The 14,895-nt window shown below is 43.0% G+C and overlaps 1 protein-coding gene across 10 annotated transcripts in view; it reads left to right on the top strand.

The window, feature by feature from the left end:
* The first annotated feature begins 2,703 nt into the window (after window positions 1-2,703).
* ANO5 (anoctamin 5) overlaps window positions 2,704-14,895 on the top strand; it is a 99,766-nt gene continuing 87,574 nt past the window's right edge. For 7 of the 10 annotated variants that reach the window (XM_090032856.1, XM_090032854.1, XM_090032852.1 and 4 more), the window contains exon 1: window positions 2,704-3,020. In XM_090032856.1, coding sequence (XP_089888982.1) covers window positions 2,960-3,020 — 61 coding nt within the window. In that variant the 5' untranslated portion in view covers window positions 2,704-2,959. The remainder of the gene's footprint in view (window positions 3,021-14,895) is intronic. The other 3 variants (XM_090032858.1, XM_090032855.1, XM_090032850.1) reach the window with 1 other exon arrangement.

Below are 14,895 nucleotides of genomic sequence, written 5' to 3'. Positions count from 1 at the left end.
ACGATCCTCAGATTCGACAGCGATGTTGACTGCAGTTCTTTCACTCGCTGACAGGGCACTCTCTTCTCACCTCGGTTGGAATGTGACCATGGGGCTCCCCATCACACAGCTGAACCCAGCGGGGGTGAGTGAAAATGCCCATTCCTTCCCTCCGGTTGTCCAGGAGAGGTACCCCGACACTTCCCTGTCCCGCGAGCCACCTGCCTGGTGGAAGATTATGTGGGCCCAAAGATCGTCTAGGGTCATCACAGATTGGTGGCCACGACCCCATGGGCAGTGGGCATTCAAGCCCGCTTGGATTTCATCTCCCTCCACTGAGGATCCCATCCTCATCGCCATGTACGGGGTGCGAGCCAGGTTGTGACTGTTGCCCCGGTGGGTTCTATCCCCTGATGTTAGTTTGTGAGAGGGAGAGGTAGACTCATAATGGTTTCAGAACATTTTTATTTGATTTCTTACTTACGCACCACTGGTGTGGATGTGGCTGTGCAGGTGGTTACATTTGGGTCCATCCTGGTTCGAATAAGGGACAAACGAAAAACAAAACAATGGATCTGAGATCGAGAATGAGAACGAATACGATCGAGTGCACAAATGATTGCCTGATGGTTCCGGAGGCAGGAGAAGTCATGGGAAGCTGCCCAGGCCTACCCACTGAGAGGTGGAAGCTCTGGCTTCTCTCTCTAGCTGTTTTTTTTTTTTCAGATGACGACCCTGGGCGGAAACTCCACCCTAGTTTTTATAGGCCAGATGACAAGCCCAATTTCAAGCGCCTGATTGGTCCCATTTTTCGCGCTAAGATGTTCGCGGGTTTTTCCACAAGGGACGGAGTTTCCCCAGCACATGGCCAGGGGCCATGCAGCAAGCCAAATAGGGGCTTTCCAGATTGTGAGGAGTGTGCTTGGTGGCATCTGTTGCTGGGCAAAGCTGGCAGAGTCCAGCTGGAGCGTGACAATACTAATGAAAGAAGTTTAGAGACAAAGGTAAGGAATTTTTTCCACTTTCCATTGCTGAACCAAAACAGAATTAAGGAAGGCTGATGCTCTCAAAGCCTTCTAACTTTTATCAACCCTAGGTTTTGAGCTTGTTAACAATGTATCTTAGCATTTCAGCATGTTGGCAATTGTTGGCAATAAAACACATTGTAACAAATAAACCTTCTGTGTAAGTTATGAATACCAGAGGGGACTGGGCAGGCAGGTTAACCCTTCCTAGCCTGCTCTCCTGGGACAGACAGTAGGGGCAGCCACAAGTAGGTGGTGGGGGATGACCAGGGGAAGTCTGCAGGGGGCTGAGAGGAAGCCCAGAATGGCAGAGAGAAGAATCTTAGTGTTCAGTCCTCCAGGCCTCTGGCCTGAACGTGACCTTTGGCCTGAACTGTTCAGTCCTTCAGTCCTCTGGCCTGAACATGGCACTACTCCCCCCATCAATCTTACACTGCTACTGCTACCCCCATTAACCTTTGTGCGGTCACAGTGTAAGGTGCAGCACCATACCTAGACTCCTGGCAGCCCTGGGCAAACTTTTAGTATTGGCAGCATTGCCAGCTCTCATGATTTTTGGCTTTGTTCTTAAAGTCTACACTTCAGGACTGTGAAAAACTTAGCTCTGTCTTTTTTATGTAAGTATATATACCGGCAGTCCTTGACTAACAAGGTTTTGAGTTACAATGTTTTGCACTTACATTTATAAATTGACACTGTTTCAACTTTCTGACATCAGTTTCAATTTTAGGATGCTTGATCTGACTTCCCTGGAGAACATCTGTCCAAACTTCCTTGGATACTTTCATTAAGAAAGCAGACTGGACTTCAGAAAAACCTGCAGCCAAGATTCCTGAGCACCAAGAAGCCTTCAAAAAGTCCAGCAAAGTCACCTCAAAAAAGTCCTTCCAAATCAATATAATTACTATTTATGATATAAATACATTAATGTAGCTATATTATTCATCTATAATTGATTGAGTGCAAAATTCTGGGTTATTTTTGGTGAAAATAAGGTATTAGGCCTTGGTTCTGGAACCAGTTCCCCATTTATAACATTGTTTGCTATGGGAAAATCAGTTCCGAGTTACAACGTTTCAATGTAAGAGGCTGTTTGCAGGGATCCCTTGTGCTGTAAGTCTGAGGACTTCCTGTAAAAGAAACAGCTATGTTTCTCACATTCCTGAAGAGCAGACTTTAAGAAAAACACCAAAGCACATGAGACTTGGCAACAGCGTTCCCTCTAAGCTGCATGGCGCGCTGCCAGGCACGCCTGCGCACATAGCGCAGCTTTGTGGGAACGCTGCTTGACAATACTGTACCGGGCCTCCCTTCGTCAGAGATGATGATAATAATAATAATAATAATTGCTTCTCGGCCTCTTGAAGGCTGAGATCAAACATAGTGGCTTCTTAACTTAGCAGGGGAAATACCGTGTATCTGTGTCCAAGAAGGTAGTTTTCCTGACCCCCCTCCGGCCCCCCGCAGGAAAACTGCTCTTTTGGTGTGGTTCAGGACCCCTCGAGGTGCAGTGGCTTTAAGCCCAGTTTATAGAGGTGGGAGTCTCCTCTCTTGCTGGCTCTAAGGGCCTTACAGCCCCGCTGGCTACTGGGACGGGGGGGGGGGAGATGTCACCAGGCCCTGGGGCATCTGTCCCTGCTTGTCTTTCGTGGCCTTCCTGACAGCCCGGGGCGGGGGCGGCACTGAAGCCTGCACCCCGGCAGCCGCGGCCGCCCGCGGCGGTGGCGAGAGGCAGCTCCAGCCTCGGGGCCGCTCAGGACCCGGGCTGGTGCAGCGGGGGCCGGGCGGGATGCTCTCGGGGGCCGGAGGCGGGCCCAGAGCCGTAGGGAAAGGCCTGGGCACCGCCCCGGCTGACGCCGCAACCCGAGCCGGCGCGGAGGCAGAGGCTGGAGCAGAGCCGGGCGGGGCGTGCAGTCAGCGCCGCCGGGGCCCGGAGCGGCGAGAGGGCCGCAGCCATGAGCCGCCTGGGGAGGAAGGAGGAGGAGACCCTCATAGAGATGGCCTCGGCCACGGACGGTAGGTGCCCGGGGCTATGCTGTGGGGAGGCTGCGGGCGCGCCCTGTCCCGCCCCGCCCGCCCGCCCGCCGGGCATCCCGCTGCTGTCGTCGTTAACGGCCGGGCAAGATCCCCCCGGGCCTGCCCTGCCCTGCCCTGCCCCCGGGGCTCCGGGAGGGTTTGGGATTGAGGGTGCCCCCGCACGCTGGGTGCGGGCCTGGAGGCTTTCTCTGCTCTTTCAGAGAGGTTTGGGTGCCAGGTGGTGGCATAGCAGCTTACAAGCCTGCTGGCGTGACCCACTGCCTATGTCGCAGAATTGCCCTGCGCCATGTGGGCTGAAAGCGGCCGCTTGGAAGATAGCCGGGCCTATTGGCACATCTCTGAACAGTCGGCGGGCAGTTCGGCCTCCTGGATGGGCTGGAGCAGGCTTGTGTCTCAACAGCGGGCACTGGGTGCAGGGTGTGTCCCAGAGCAGCTGGGATGGGCACCGCCGCTGTGTGGTCCAGCCAGGCTAGCCGGAGCTGCTGGATCGGGCGTGGGAGGAAAGAGGTGTGCGGGCCCAACTGGGCACATGGACCAGTCCTGTGCTACTCATCTGGACCATTGGACCAGATGAGTTTAATGCCCCACCCTAAAGGAACTGCCACCTGTTAGCCCTGCTAGCCCACGTGCACGGCCTCTCACCTGTGTCGTATACAGCTCGTCATGCCAGGAGGGTCATTATTTGTTCCTGCTCTCAGGGAAGTTTCTGCCTTGGTGGGGGGGGGAAGAACGGATCTACAGCTTGAGGCATTTTGAGGAGTTTCTTTAGTTAATCTGATTGTGACAATGATAGTCCCAGCACAGAGCTTTGACTCATCCTCACCTTCCTGTTTGGTAACATAAATAAACCACTAGAGGTTTATTTTTTAAGCTAAGCATTTTTCTTCTTCTTTTTTTTTTTTTTCTGTAACATGCATCAACATGATGATCTTGTGAGGTCCCTTCCAGCCTTACAATCCATGAATGTTAACAGTCTTGATAAGGTTTTGGGCCTCCCACTTCACATTATCTACAGGCCTTCCAGTTTGGAATGTCTTTGAAATTAACACAAGTGTCTTTAGTACATGACCAATAGTGTAAGAATTATGTTAAATAAACAAGAACGTATTCCTATACCGTTGGCAGTACAGAGTCTGTTTGTTAACTGATGGGCCAGACAGAAGGTAGAGCAGGGTTGGTCCTTGGGCAGACATCATATTTGAGAGAAACCATTTTATCCTGGGACAAAGTGCAGCCATTCAGATAGCCACGTCTGTTGTCTGGGACAAATCCTAAGAAGTTTCACACAAACAGTTTGTTCTGGGATGTTGCAAAGTACATCTGAACAGCTGTGTCAGGATTGCATCATTGAATCAGTGGCAGCTGCTCACTAAACCTGAGGGTGATGTGTGTACATGCCAATCCTGAGACTTTTCTGTTGCGGGACAAACACAGACACAACTTTTCCCAGGACAAAATCAGCGTCCGTTTTCAGCCTTAGGGACTATCTGGGACAGAGAGGCATGAACTGTTATGGGCAACAATGTACTTTATTGTTGGCTCCTCACATGCTAGGAACAGATGCAAGAAACCCACATAAAGTAGATTGTTGCCTGTAACAGCTCATGCCTCTCTGAACCAGCTAGTCTTGGAAGTGCCTTGTCAAACACACCTTTGATTAGTCTGTCATCAGAAGCAGTGAAATGTTGTATGTGAGATTAATGTCGTCTGAAAAGGAGGAACCAACCAAAGAGGAACCAATTGATCAGCTATGTAGGATCTCAAATACTTCCTTTACCCAGTTCAGAAGGTTTTGATGCCAGTTACAGGTTTGTAGAACATAAAGTTAGAAGGGACCACTATGACTTGTAGTTTGACTGCTCTGGTTACAGAGACCACAAAACTTTCCCCACAATTTGGGACAAAGCATGCCGTTTAAAAGATATCTTATCTTATTGTAAAGTGTACAGATAATTGTTTGACAGTTTGGCCTTCCGTGTGTTGGAATATAACAGCAAATGGTATTGAATTGAAAATTCACTGTGGTACATTCTGTTTAAGTCTATGGTGCTTGGATTTAGGAAAGATCATGCACTTACCCAGAATATGCCCCTACCCAAACTCCAGGTAACCAATACTCATTAAATACAGAGACAGCCTTCCCTAAGCTTTTGCTTACCCAATAAGACTTCTTTCCTATGTTTCAGAGAGTACCTCATACCTGTAATGTTAGCCTTGAAATAGTGGGTTCAAGGATGCATTATACATTTTAAAATTGACAGATGTTAGTTAGTTGAACTAATTTTGAAGCTAAATGGACTACAGTTACATTACAAAGTAGACATTGAGATGGAGAGCTCCTGTGCACTTAGAGCGGTTTATACAATTACATAATATTCAGATAATCAATATTTTTTATGATGTAAATGGGAGTGGCATTGTATTATGTAGTTAAGTGACTTATAGACTTGCCTGATGTGCATGCAAGTGGAGTACCTTTCAGCAGGGGCTACTCTAAGTTATAATTCTGGTTACTGCAATTTAAGTACCACTTGGAATAAGGGCCACAGCCAATCTGAGTGTTTTGAAGTTAAATGAGCAGTTACTTTCACTGTAAAAGTATCTTACAGTGGCTAGTCCTTCTCTAGTATTCAAACAGGCTCCTAGTTAGTAGTGCATTTTCAGGAAAGTCTGAGTCATTATTTGCTAAGTGAATAAGTCCTGAGATTCCTAAAGTATGTCTAAAATGTCTTACACTTCAAAATGACTGGTTCAGCTATCAGGGTTTTTTTTCCCCTCCTAATAGGAGACTACATTTTTCTTATCATTAAAGGGAAAAGTTAATATTTCCAGAGTTTACAGTAACTCTTTGGGGAATGATGTCAGCTAAGTCAACTTTGTGAATTTAATTCTGTGGCATTATATGGAAATCTCTCTTGTTTTTTTATTAGCCATAAACATGCAGTATAAAGAGATGTAGTAATACATTTGAGTTCCAATATACCGATAAAAATAATTGCAAGGAACTATACACACTGCAAATGTACTTACTCAGATTTGGATTGTGGTGAATCCATTCATTGTAGTAAGTTTTTCAAATACATGTGAACATTTCAAAGATGATTTTTCCATGTTAGGTTTCCATGCTGCCTAAACTGTTAGTGTTAAGCCATTTTTTTTCCAAGAGAGTGTTAGTTAACTTGCACCATCACCTAGCTCACATATCAAATTTAGTAATACTATAGTTAAAGGCATGGTATCTGCAGAAGTAATTTATTTTCCTAGAGAACATACAGTTCTTAATTCATGTTCCAGCTTCATCTTCTGGTTGGCTGAGCACAATCAGAATATTTTTGCACTACTTCAAATCATTAATCAGTGCCCTCAAATGTTCTTTATTGTTCTGTTAACTGGTGAAATAATAGAATTAGAGATGGGAAACTGAGAGTTGAGCAATTGAGGTTATGTCAATTGTAAAAGTTGTAACAGTTTAACTTTAGAATTCATTTAAAAATAAGTTTTGTGCAGAATCTGGTGTGGACATTCATAATTTGATTTAAACATGGTTTTATCATTTGATTACAATTCAGTAAGAATTCAAGTTAAATATGGTGTAAAATCAGGGTCTCTGTACAACATTTTGGACCAATTTAACTACCTTGCTTTAAAATCAAACTTATTTGAACCAGAACACATTTGAAGGTCTGAAAGACCAGATGGAAAGATTATTTTTAAAAAATCCATTTGCTTTTTGTTTGTTTGTGAGAGAAGTGCTTAGGATAAAAAAAGCTCCTTGATAATTCAGCACACATATCTGTTCAGTTAAGTTTTATAAACAGTGGCTGTATACATATGAATCCCCAGAGAATTGTCCAATAAATCAAAGACCCGTGTGGATACTTCTTAGAAAAAAGCACCTCGTAGAATCACCACCTGAACCTATTCTTTACACAGGAAATAAAGAAACATTTTCATGTCTGCTTAGTATGGGTAAAGATGGCAAAAGGAGAATTTGGCCCCTTTTTTACTTTTTCTTTTCTCTACAGATCACTTTCAGTTTTATTTTCTTTCCAATTTAGAACACTGAATCACTAATGTTTTCTCCTTGCGTGATATAGTACAGATCTTGGTCTATATTGCATCAATCTATTAACAAAAAGTTCAGCAGACAAAAAAAAACCCATCCAAAATACAGCAGAAGCCAGGAAAAGTGGGTTATGGGGCATTTGTGGCAGTAGTTTCACGGAGTTGACTGACTATTGCATTATAGTTTTGTACAGTGCCTAGGACAATAGAACCTTGATCTGTAATTTAATTGAATTCAGACAGATTATCACCATTGTTGCTTGTTTCCTTCTGAGCCCAGAGGAAGACTTTCTGTGCTACAGTTGTTCAGATATCACAGTGGCCTGAACCCAAAGGCCACGTCCACATGAGCAGGGGCATGTGGTTTGTGGCACCACAAACCATATTCAGTGAATGTTAAAACATGTGCCATGCTGCAGATTTGCTACTGGGATTTCCTGGTAGCAAAATAACCCCCAGAAACAAAAGTGGCTCAAAGCACGCAAAACAGGCATGCACCAGCACAAGTCAAGGCTAGGCTGTTCAGAGCAACAAACACCCTGTCTGCTGGCCAGGTCTCTATGCTGGCCCTGCTGCTCTAGCACGCCATCAGGCCACCAGGTAAGTCTGCTGAGGCCAGACAGGCGCTGGCCCCAGAACTGTATTGCCTTCTTCCCATACTTTTTACAGAACCTCCATAATCCAGAGGTATGCTTTGTACTCTGAAATCAAGATAGCACTAAAAAAAAAAGGTAATGGGTGTGTTTTTACTAGATTGGCAGTGGTAGGGTGCACTACCATGAAACTGTGCCTTTCCCTGCACCTCCCCCTGCATGTTAGATGCTGAAAATATGTCATGTAGCTGCATTTGGTGCATATTCATTACCATTCTCAGGCTCAGGTGTGCTCATGAGTGTGCCATGCACTTGCGCATCTCTGCTCTAATGGCAACTGCATCATGCAGAAGGTGAGTAGGTGAAGCACTGTCCAGTGCAGTGTAGACGTATCATATAGTGGGGGGGCAGGCAACCTTTTGGGCAGATATGCCACAAATTAATCCTGTACCCTCTCTGAGTGTTACTCTTTTCCCCTTCTCTGCCTGACCTGCTGCTCTGGCTTCTTCTCCCTACTCTGTGTTCCCAGCCCTGCCTTCTGCTCTGCTTTCTGCTTCTTTCCTTCCCCCCGGCCTCATCTCATGTATTGCTTTCTGTTTCCTTCCCTGCCTCCTGCTGCACTGCCTGTCCTCTCCCTGATCTGCTGTATGCCACACACAGAGGCTGCCCATGCCACTGATGCTGCAGGTGGCCACCTTGTCTTATAGGATGTGGCCTGTGATAGCAAGGCCAGGAATTGATGTCCCAAAAGGTTCCTTTCAGTTTTATGTTCCTGAAGATATATCATGAGAGTAAGGTCTTAAATTCCAGGATTCTTATGTATATTCCTTGTTTGACTTTTTTCTCTAAAAAAGAGGGTAACAAATGCTAAAAACAGCTAGCAGTTTCTCAAACAGCACTTTTAAACGCTAGATTCTAATAACTCATCGGCATTTTGAGACATGTTCTGGTGTGATTTTATCCAGTGTAAATTCTGTCTATTTCATCTGAATTGCTGCAATGTCTGTGGGTGTAGCCAAGATCAGAATGTGAACCTCTTATTCAGTACCACCGTTATCTCAAATTACTTAAGTGATAGGTGTAATAATTTCTTCTCTATGTATAGAAACACTGAACAGGACATCGTGTTCCCAGAAGATCTGAACTAGAGTAGAAAGTAAAATTACAGTAAAACCTGTAAGTTTAAAAAATACTTTGTATGCACTGAAGTACAAGCCCTGGGCAGTTTATAAGCAATTTAAAAATGCTTAAAAAGAGATGACTTAGGAAAAGCCTCTTTAGAATCAGTAGTATTGTTATCTTTGGGTGGAATTAAGTTAACAGAAACAGTGCAGTGTTGTTATGTGTGTCAAAGTAGTTGAACAACCTAAATACATTTTGTCTAACTGAAAGGGAACCTGTATCTTAACAGAAAACTACAGTCTGGAATAGGAAAGTTTTATTTGCAACTAGATCCAGCACCTTGAATAACATTGGGTTGTTTGGCTGGTTATAAGTAAACATCTAAGTGCTTCCAATGAGAAAATGGAAACTTTAGCTCTAGTTCACCATTGCACTTATGTATGGCTCTAATCCAAAAACTGTTTAATGTAACAATTGGAGGTGGTCCTTATAAAAGGAACTGGAATCTGTGACTTTCTACAGAGAAGGTGGTACCTTCTTAAATGACGTTTAAGAACATCCTTGTTCTCAGTGTTTCCCTGTAGGCTACCTTAGGAAGTCCACAGCTAAGAGCACTATTATTTTATAAGGCAGGGTTTCTGGTTCAGAGGTAATTTAATTCTTCTTCTATTAAAAAAAATGCCTTCTGTCAAAGTCAGACCCAGATCTCTCTCTCTGTCTCTCTCTTTTTCTTTTTATAATTTCTGCTGGACCAGAAACTTCCCAGACTTTTGTGCCAATACACATTCACAAGAATGTCAGTTTTGTAGAGCTACTTCAGGGTCTTCCACAATTTCCCCACTCTGGTACAAGAGGTATGTTTGCCCTAGGTACAGGGATCCTGTTGGTTTTTGGGTCCCTAAATCTTTGGGCAAACCTGCCAGGAACACCCCTAGAATAAGACATACACCTTGTTTTTGGAAAAGCAGAATGAAGAAAAAAAAGATTTTTCCAGAGTTGTGGCTGCACAGAGCAGTAACAGAGCCTAATCTTCAACTCATTTGCCCTTCCTTTCCTACCTAACCAAAAGCTGAAACCTAAGCTGCTACTGGAGACTGGTCTGTGTGGGTGGACTTATGATTTTGAAATGAGCTAAGAACATTTTGCAAAGCTGTGAAATAGGAGAAGAGAGACCAGGAGTAGCTAAAAGACAGCAAAATTTCCAGAAGCAAGGTTAGCTAGATTAGTGGAACATCAAGATTAGTGTAAGTAGAAATACCATTAACACCAGTTAAGTGAAAAACAATGAGCCATAAAATCAGCTGACTCCCTCAGCTACCTTAATAGAAATGGGAGCAGGGATCAAAGCAGGAACACAAATCAAAATGGTGGGCTTCTGTACTGGCCAGAAATTCACTTCCCTGCTTAAGACACTCACCCTAGTTTTGAAGGGTTGGTTTCATTAGAAAATGTGCATATGGTATGCAGGTAAATATGGTGACTGCCAGTAAATTTGCAGTCTTTTAAATTTAATCTTGAAAAACATAATTCAAGCAAAATTTTGCTTGGATGAATGTCCCCATAAAGTGAATTACATGAACACAGATAAGATTTGTTCAGTCAAGAAGTAAAAAGTATTTTGTGATGTAAATACATTTGTTTTGAAGGGGAAAAAAGAAAAATACTTTGAAAAAAACAGACTATAAATTATTGAGTCAGGGAGCATGATTGTATCATACTTCATGATGGCTGGGGCAAACTGTGATTTTTGAATGTTGAATGATCAGAGGAGTATTTTTTCTGTGAAGACCTGGCAAAAATATCAGTATTTGAAACTTGATTGCATAATGTGTTTATTGTTCAGTTTCGAATAATGTAGGAATCTGCAGAAAATGTGATTTGTTTGTGGCTTGAGGTTTCCTTGAACTAGACTTAAAATTTGTTTTCACACTCACAAGACTTGAAGAATTTACCTGACATCTAATAGTCAGGGGACTAAAGCTACTAGTCAGAATTAAAGTTTAATGTTCCATCTCCTACTACAAGGCTTATCCTGAGAGCTGTAGGAGAAAAGTGCATAGGATTTCTGCTCCTCTACCCCTGTTTCATCCCTATAACTTTTATGAATGGGGTGTCTCCTCTGTCTCTATTTTGAATCATTCTTCCTAGTACTTCACTCCAGTACCTCCCTTTACTTTCTGCTCATAGTTATCCCAAGATGAAACTGAGCTGGAACTTGAAAGAGAGCAGAACTAAACTTAATAAGATTGAGAAGCAGTAGAAACAGACAAAATGGGCACGTCCCCATATATAGGGACATTTGTTTGCCATGGCAAAAATAGCAGCAACACAAATTTGTGTCACTATTTTTTGCTGCTGCACGAGCCCCTGCACGTGGGGTTTGGTTCAGGGTAAATTGTCCTGGGTGGGGTAGGGGAGGTTGGGGCCAGCACCTGTGCTGACCCAGGCTGACTTAGTTGGAGTCGTGGAGGCCTCCAGGAGCAGTAATGATGCAGATCCAGCTGCTTAGAGACTGGCCGGCAGCTACAGCATGGCTCTAGGCAGCCAGCCTAAGTTTCTGGTGGTGCAGGCTGCTACCATGTGCACCACATCATGTTTTTTCCCATAGCTTTTTTGACATGGTGACACATTTTGGCACTGTTCTACAAGTTAGCACAGTGAACAGTTGTATGTGTGCCACGTGCAGTTTGCTTTGAGAAGCTGCAGAGTGCATGCACGTGCTCATCTGGACACGCCCAATCAGTTTGTGTTGGTCTGCACTTGATTCAAATTTGTATAGCAGTCTTTACAGTTATAATAGCTATAAACCTGTTTTCCCAATGACAGCGTAGACACTGATGATGTTAACAGCATTAGTTCATTAATCCCTGAATTATGCTAGGAAAGCTTCAAGCATGTCATAGTTTATGATTTTATTGAAACTTCTGTTTATTCATTGTGAACCACAGAAGAAGAACAATGTAACTTTAACCTCTAGCTTTTCCATTAGAGAATTCAAAAAAAAAAAAAGAAAAGAAAAAAAAGAGGCTAGTAAGATCTCCACAATGTAAATTGTGCTTTGAAATTGTCAGTTAATGACAGTAACGGCCAAGCACAGCTAAAGAGTGAAGTGCTATAAACATGTTCAGAATAAAGTTGTATTTGTTGTCATTATATTGTTGAAAGTTGTCATAGAGACAATCTGAGCCTACACGTCATACTCTGCCAGGCTACCCCAGAATCTGGGGCGTATTTGCATATTACAAGTTAGTTTCAGAAGAAAAAGAGAGCACGTGCAAGCTTACATGTATTCTTTTTTTGCTGAAAGTTTCCGGAGGTTTGGCATGGTATTCTTCTATGTACTTTGAAAGATTTTTCCTTCACTAATCGGTGTGAACTTTTTAAATTAAATCTTCTGAAGCTATGGGCACATTGAAGTTAAGCTCAATGTTAGTTCAATATCTAATGAAAACGATCGAGTGGGAGCTCTCTACAGTGAACAGGGTGGGGAAACTTTCAGCTGAGTTCTCTTACCAAATATAGTCTCCTTGGTGGAGTTGAGTCATATGCTTACAGTGTATCTGACACAGCTCTGGCAGTACTGTGTGTTAAAGAGCTCTGTCTGGAGTTTAAAAAAAAAAAAAAGTGAACATTCAGGGGGAGAGCTATGCTGAGTTACTCCAGTTGAGAATCTGCCTTTTGTTTCAGGAAAAAGTTGTCATAAACAGCTGTGTTTTGCAATCTAGCTAATGAAGCAGAGACCTGTGTTAGAAATACAGGTTAGTTAAAATCAAAATGCATCTGAAGGTGAGAAGCCAAACTTGCTGAAGCAATTTATATTCTATCTACACTGTCTAGTATAGATAGCATTATAACTGTGAATTTTTCACTTTTAACCAGGCTGTTCAAAATTTTCTAAACCCGGTAAAGTTTACAAAAAAGTTACCTTGGGTTCCTCCTTGAAATTTTTCTTTTCAGTTTGTTTGGTGTAGCGTACAGTAACAACCTTCCAGATCTTCCTTTCCTCAGTAAAGCATCAGCAGCTACATTAGCGATGTGAAATTTCTACCAAAATACCTCAGATTGCAAACTCTCTATTACGGGGTTTGTGGCTTGGCTTCCACGCAGTTTTCAAACATGCTGGCCACTTACTGATTCATTCCAGCACCTTACCCTATGTTCCTCTGGGCAGAAATTCACTCTTACTCTGAATCCCAGGGGTGGTCAACTGAACACTTACATCCCTGTAACTCCTCAGTTTAGATCTGAATAGGAAGTAAGTGGTACATAGAGATATATTGCATCTGCAAAGTTGTGGAGAGCTGAATTCCCTTTTGTGGTCTCTACTTCCTGGCACCCTTCTGACAGCAAAATTGTGATGCTTCTGTTTTAATTTGAGCCTCTAGGACTGCAGAGGTACCTTGGAGGATTTCACATTATGGCTGAAAACTCCCCAAACACTTTGATTTCACAAGGAAGAGCTGTTTCAAAACTCTCTGCAGAAATCGTGTCATACTACTAAAATTTTTAACACACTGCCTTTCAAACCTCAAGCTAAATATAGACCAGTTGGCATTTGTCAGCACACATTAACCACAGGAAGCCAGGGTGAAGTGAGAGAGCCCCTTGGTATGCTCACTCATGCAGAAAAACATGAGCAGTGAAATAAGCTATTCTAAATTAGCCGATTTCATCTGTCAGATATTCTTGGCAGTTTCCATTTTTTGTTGAAAAATTATGCCACTGTCTTAAAATGGAAGGACTCTACATCTGTGAATAAGAAGATTTGTAATATGCTTTAATGCAGGTGAAAATAAAGATGGGACACTATGAAGGTGCATTGTTAAAACAATACTGAAATACTGTTGGCAAATATAGCAAAAAGGAAGATCCCACCGTTTTAATTATATTCAATATCTTTTAATGGAGACGTTAGTCTTCCAAGAAGATGGAGGAATATGGTGTATTTGTTAAAGTAAACGTGTGATTAACACTGTATAAGTGACATTATATGTGACACACAGAGGCGCTCTCTACGTGTTTATGTTGAGATGCTAAATATCAATGCAGGGAGCACTGGTATCATCTGTTTTATTATCAAGTGGCTAGGTAATGTTTGTTGTATCACACAGTAATTTTCTAGTTAAAGTCGAATAACAATTCTCTCTTGTACGTTTATGAGTGTGGATAAAAGGAAAGGAAATATTCCTCTAACTAGTGCCTTGGGTTTAAGTCATAGATATAGCAAAGTCTCATAAAGATTTTAAATTAATGTTATGTAACAAAGAGGATAATATAGTTTCATAGTTTCTAGGTTTGGAAGGGACCTGAGCAGATCATCAAGTCCGACCCCCTGCCATGGCAGGAAAGAGTACTGGGGTCAAACAACCCCAGCAAGGTGTACATCTAGCCTCCTCTTAAAGACCCCCAGGGTAGGAGCCAGCACCACTTCTCTTGGATGATTTAAAAGAGTTATGTATAAGAAGTTGGGAGAATCGATTTTTTGGGAAATAATGAATAATGGTTTAGTTTCTGGGTATAGTATTTTCACAGTTCTGTGTGCCAGTCTTTGAAAAATCTTCTGCAGGTCTAAGTACAGATATTTGGAGAGGTTATAGTGGGTTCAAACTGGGTGCCCAATTTAACTTAGCTCATTCTGATGCCGACCTTACATTTACAGTCCCAGTCTCAGTGACTGGCAGTCAATCTAAACCTGTAACTGTACAGGAGTTCCATGCATACAGACTGGTCTAAATATGGTTTAAGATAAACCCGGATCTATGTAGTATCAGATTTACTCGATTTAGGTCAAATCAGCGCATAGAATTTCTATACACTTTCCCTGTGTAGCTCTGGGGCTTGGAAAACCTAGACACTGGCCCCAGCCCTGGGCCTGCTCTTTTGCTGTATTCACTGCCCCGCTCTTTTGCTCTTTTTGCCCCCCAACTCCTTCTTTGTCACCCCCTTGAACCAGCCAGCCCTCTCAACTTCCATCCCACAAACTGCCCTGGGTGCAGCCACTTTTATCAGATGAGTTTCTACACATTACAATAGCTGGTTCCAAATTTGTGAAAACTTATTAAAGGTGCAGCCAG

This window comes from Crocodylus siamensis, chromosome 2, assembly GCF_052110815.1.
Source record: "Crocodylus siamensis isolate JL-2025a chromosome 2, ASM5211081v1, whole genome shotgun sequence".
Lineage (NCBI taxonomy): Eukaryota > Metazoa > Chordata > Crocodylia > Crocodylidae > Crocodylus > Crocodylus siamensis.
Note: the sequence above shows the minus strand (reverse complement) of the source record. Positions and strands in the feature narration are given on the sequence as shown.